This window comes from Acanthamoeba castellanii (assembly GCF_000313135.1).
Source record: "Acanthamoeba castellanii str. Neff unplaced genomic scaffold scf7180000084720, whole genome shotgun sequence".
In the NCBI taxonomy this organism is placed as follows: domain Eukaryota; phylum Discosea; order Longamoebia; family Acanthamoebidae; genus Acanthamoeba; species Acanthamoeba castellanii.
The window spans coordinates 75,856-80,540 of NW_004457674.1; the positions used below are offsets into that span (position 1 = coordinate 75,856).

At 57.6% G+C, this 4,685-nt stretch overlaps 3 protein-coding genes across 3 annotated transcripts in view; 2 read left to right on the forward strand and 1 right to left on the reverse strand.

Moving 5' to 3' along the window:
- The window catches only part of ACA1_153060 (GTPase-activator protein for Ras family GTPase), a gene marked incomplete at both ends in the record, with an annotated part of 6,145 nt that extends 5,886 nt beyond the window's left edge, over positions 1-259 (reverse strand). The window contains one exon of the mRNA XM_004353583.1: positions 213-259. Within this exon, the coding sequence (XP_004353635.1) occupies positions 213-259 (47 nt within the window). The remainder of the gene's footprint in view (positions 1-212) is intronic.
- A 436-nt stretch (positions 260-695) lies between these two features.
- On the forward strand, positions 696-2,279 carry ACA1_153070 (DnaJ domain containing protein; the record flags this gene model as incomplete). Its single annotated transcript, XM_004353584.1, has 5 exons — positions 696-746; positions 794-1,117; positions 1,285-1,388; positions 1,495-1,703; positions 2,014-2,279. 5 exons carry the CDS (start codon positions 696-698, stop codon positions 2,277-2,279), a joined length of 954 nt encoding a protein of 317 aa, XP_004353636.1.
- Positions 2,280-2,819: 540 nt separating this feature from the next.
- ACA1_153080 (uncharacterized protein) lies at positions 2,820-4,097 on the forward strand (the record flags this gene model as incomplete). Its single annotated transcript, XM_004353585.1, has 2 exons — positions 2,820-3,408; positions 3,622-4,097. The coding sequence occupies 2 exons, from the start codon at positions 2,820-2,822 to the stop codon at positions 4,095-4,097; spliced, it is 1,065 nt and encodes a 354-aa protein (XP_004353637.1).
- Positions 4,098-4,685: the final 588 nt, after the last annotated feature.

A 4,685-nucleotide genomic window follows, 5' to 3' on the forward strand; every position in this document is an offset into this window, starting at 1 on the left:
GTGCTGTTGTGGCTGAGGCTCCGCCGGCGGGCCTCGCGCTCCTCGCTGCTCTCCACGTCGTCTCCGCTAGCCTCGGCGGCGGCCGTGGCGGCGGCGTCGGGGGCGGCGACCGGTTTTATCCGGACAGAGGTCCCGATGCTGGTACCGCCGGCCAAAGAAGAAGAAGAAGAGGTGGGCTTGGGCTGGCCAGCCTTGGCTTTGATGGCCTCCACTTTTTTCCTCCGTTCCTCGCGTTCCAGCTCGCGCCGTCGAAGTTCATCCCCGTCGAGCGTGCCCGTGCTCATTGTTTTGTTGCAATCGATGGGGACGAGGATGAAAGTCGAAGAGGATGAAGAAAACAATAATATAACTTTCAATTATCTTAATATTAAAAAAGCAAGCAAGGGGACTAAGGGTCTCCCTGAAGAAGCGGTTGTTTGATTCCTTGCCTTGGGGTCGTTGGGCCTCAGGTCGAACCGCAAAGAGGCCCGCGTGCTTCTTTGTGTTCAAAACTTTGAAGGCTCTGGTTCGCTCGCCTGCAGGATACTCTGGTTGTTGTTCGTCATTAATTGTGAATTAATTTCGCGCGGCTGGTTATTTCTGGGATTGCCAAGATAAAAAGAAAAGAAAAAGAATCCACCGCGGATTGATACATCGATAGCGACAGATGGAGCCCCCAAAGCCACCGGTGGCCGAAGAACAAGGGCAGGCCGGCGATGCCGCTGCGGCCCCCGAGGTTGATCTGCCGCGTATGGAGGCGGCTTCGGGTACCGAATTGGCAGACAATGAAAGAGAGATCGAACGCATTTTGCAGCCCAATTCGACGTATCTCAACCTGAATCCCTTCTACGTGCTCCAGCTGTCTGAGGAGTGCACGATCGAGGAGGTCAAGCGCCAATTTCGTCGTCTGTCACTGCTGGTCCATCCTGATCGCAACCCCAACAACCCGAGGGCCAAGCAAGCCTTCGAGGAGATCAACAAGGCCCAAAAGGCGCTGCACGAGGAGAAGGACCTCGAGTTCTACAAAGGCGTGGTAGAAGAGGCCCGCACGCGCGTGGACGAAGAGATTAAGGCCCAAAAGAAGGAATTCAAGAAGAAGCATGGCAACGACGCCGCATTCGAGGTGGATCCTGCCCAGGTACGCTCGAGGGCCTGCCAGTTGAGCGCGACACACATAAGATCTAAAAGGGGAAATTATGCATTAGATTACTGGCTCTACACGAATTTATTTCAGGGCCACTCTGTTACGAGGAAAAGGTGGATGGTGGCTCACCCGAGTGGCTTCTGGTGTTTATGTGATTGCAGAAAGAGACCATGGTGCAAACGAAGGCGTGTCGCATCCTTGTAGATCTCGAGGAACGGCGCAAGCGGGCCATGGAGGTCGAGGCCGCCCACGAAAAGCGGATGAGGTGCGTGCATCTTTTGCAGCCTCTTGTCTCCCTGCACAAACGCGCCAGCACTCACTCAGCGGCGTCGTGTGTTGCGCTCGCGTGCATGTGTTGCCGTCGTCATCAGGGAGGAGGATGAAGCGAGAGCGAAGAAGAGGCGCGAGGACGCCGAGTTCGAGAAGCGGTGGGAGGATAGCCGAGAGACTCGAGTCGGCAGCTGGCGAGACTACCAGAAGAAGGCCGTGAAGCGAAGACGCGTCATCGATGAGGCCGCTCCCCCTCCCCCTCCTGTGCCACCGCCGCCAACATCCGCTCCTCCCCCTCCTCCTCCTTCCGGTACGTTGTGGTCCTCCATTACGCAATCTGTCGTCTAGCTCGCTCGGTCATCGCTTACCATCATGATCGTCTGTTGTCTTGGTGACTACAGGAACGCCGCCGCCGCCTGGCGCTGCTCCGCCCCCTCCGCCTCCCTCTACTCCCGCACCGCCTCCACCACCGGGCGGTGGCCCTCCTCCTCCCTCGCACCCACCTCCTCCACCTGTCCCCTCGTCACCCACCTCTTCCGCCTCTCCACCGCCGCCTCTCCCACGCCAACCGCCGCCTCCACCGCTTCCATCGGGCGTCGCGCCGCTGCCGCCAGCACCAGCAGTGCCAGCGCCGTTCGGGTACCCGCGGCCGCCGATGATGATGGGGGGCGTCGGCCAACCGATGGCCTTCTCCCCGATGATGATGACGATGATGGGCGCCGGCGTCGGCTTCGGCATGCCGCCACCTCCGAGCGCAAGCGACGAACAGAAGAAAAAGAAGAGCGAAGAGGAGAAGCGGAAGAAGAAGAAACAGAGGATCACCCTGGGCGCCGCGACCCGTCCGCCGAAGCTCAAGGTCGAGTCGCGGTCATCAGGTCCCAAGTGAGTGGGAGAGCAGAACAGAAGGCCTCTGGGTGCTGGTATGCTCGCGACTGTTCGTTTCTTATTGTTATTTATAAATAAAAATATTATTGTTTTATTTTGATTTCACTTTTATTTTATTTTTTGAAATCGAAAATACGAAAATACGAAAAGGTAAGTGGCGACAAAAAGCGAAAGTGCAACTTGGGCTCTTGCTTCGAGAGGTCTCCCTGGGCGACCTGACGCAGAGAGACCAACTCTGAAGTCGTTGCGATTGGGTGGAGGCCTTATTCTGCCGACCCACCAGGCCCAGTTTCGACCACAGCGTAGTAGTTGGGGTTGTGCTGTTCAGTGTCCCTGTTGCCTCGTATTTTCTCACTCGACCAGCCCTCGCTCGATCGAATAGAAGAAGGAGGTACGTGCATAGCTGCTTCCTTTGCCTCACTGAACCACCACCACATCTTCTCCTCGCCACTCTCGTTCACCCTCATCAACTTCACGCGACACAGAACCCGTGGTTGGTTTTTCTGGAGAGAAAAGAGATTTGAAGAAGGAGAAGTTGAAGATGGGCGACAAGAAGCACAAGAAGAAGGATGAGGAGGAGGACTCGTCCTCTTCGGAGAGCGAGGGGTCGGAGGAGGAGGACTCCTCGTCCAGCTCGGGCGAGGAAGAGGACAGCGGCTCGTCCAGCTCGGACAGCTCGGACGGTTCCGAGAACGGCTCAGACGAGGGCGAGGAAGAGGAAGCCAAGCCCGAGGAGCAGCCGGCCAAGCCTGAAGAGCAGCCGGCCAAGCGCGAGGAGCAGGCCGAGCCCGCCCCGAAGGCGGCCGAGAAGGAGGAAGAAGACGACGATGACAGCGACGATGAGTCGTCGTCGAGCGAGGAGGAGAGCGATGATGGTGATAAAGAGGAAGCAGAGAAGAAGGAGCCCGCCCCCGTGGTGGCAGCTGCGCCGGCCGTAGAGGTAAAGGAGCAGGCGCGGCCGATGGCCGCCGAGGCCGAGAAGGAGGTGGTAGCGGAGAAGAAGGAGGAGGAGGAGAAGGAAAGTGATGACGACGATGAAGAGAGTGACGATGAAGACGACAGCGATGAGGGTTCGTCCAGCTCCGAGGAAGGGAGCTCTGAGGAAGAGAGTGAGAAGGCCGCCCCCGCTGGTACCCCCCCTTCCTCTACTCATCCCCAACCAGTGATTCGATCCGCTTAACCCCCCCCCCCCAAATCACTGTTTCCTAACAAAAGCTGCGAGCAACGCTCCTGCCAAGGGTACGACCCCCCCCCCCAAGCGCCCCAGACGCCTCGGTTTGTGGTCACCACCGTCACCGCTGTGGCTCATGTCGGCTCTCTTTCTCTGGTCGCTGTCTCATCAGTCGAGGCCAACAAGCCCGCGAAGGCCGCGGAGGCCAACGGGACTGCGAAGAAGGCAGAGTCCTCAGGGTCCTCGGATACATCGTCGTCGAGCGACGATGACGACGATGACGACGACGGTGATGAGAGCTCGTCGGATGAGGAGGATGGGAGCGATGATGATAGCGACGATGATGATAGCACGTCATCTGAGGAGACGTCGGAGGAGGAGCAGGCGAACAAGAAGGTGGCCGACAAGAAGGAGTCGGCCGAAAAGCCGAAGAAGGCGGCAAAGGCGACGAAGAAGAAGGAGGCCGACGACGGTGGAGACAAGGAGAATGGGAAGGGGTCGAAGAAGCCCAAGGCCGCCACCAAGAAGGAGGCCGAATCGGACGGCTCCTCTTCGTCCGATGGTGAGGGCGGCGACGATGATAAGAAGTCGAAGAAGTCCCAGAACAAGGAGAAGGAGGCCGGCAAGGGTTGCTGCATCATGATGTAGCCAGGACCACCGACGTCGGCTCTTCCATCAACGACGAACAGCCGCAGCTCAGTCAGAATACGACCTCGCGTTTGCCCTCCTTTCTTTCACCTCTCCCTCTCTCTCATGTTTCATTAGTTCGAACTTGTGTGTTGTCATGAGCATGGCAACCTCATCCAATCTCAAACAAGAAGGATTCTTGCTTTACACCATCGAGGCCCGCGGAGGTTCACTCCTCTCATCTAGTACTGAGTACTGCTCACCATGCATGAATGAATATCATCATCAATACCATCGGCACTCAGTAACCATCAGTCCCAGTGTGGCGTCGGAGTCAAGGCGAAAAAAAAACCTGCCTTGAACCCACAATACCTGGGGCTGGGGAGAGGGGTAAAGCGCGGAGCGTGCGTGCAGGAGTCTTTGTAAGTTTTCTATTTTCCAACACTCTGGTTTCCCACCAGCCGCGTCGTTGTGGCGCGGGAGGGTGCAATGTCAAACATCAGAGGAGACCAACAAACTCGACGGGAAAATAAGCCGGGAACGGCGGCCTGACCCTGTGCCGCCGATCTGTGCAATTTTCCNCGCCACATCGACCAACAACACAAAAGA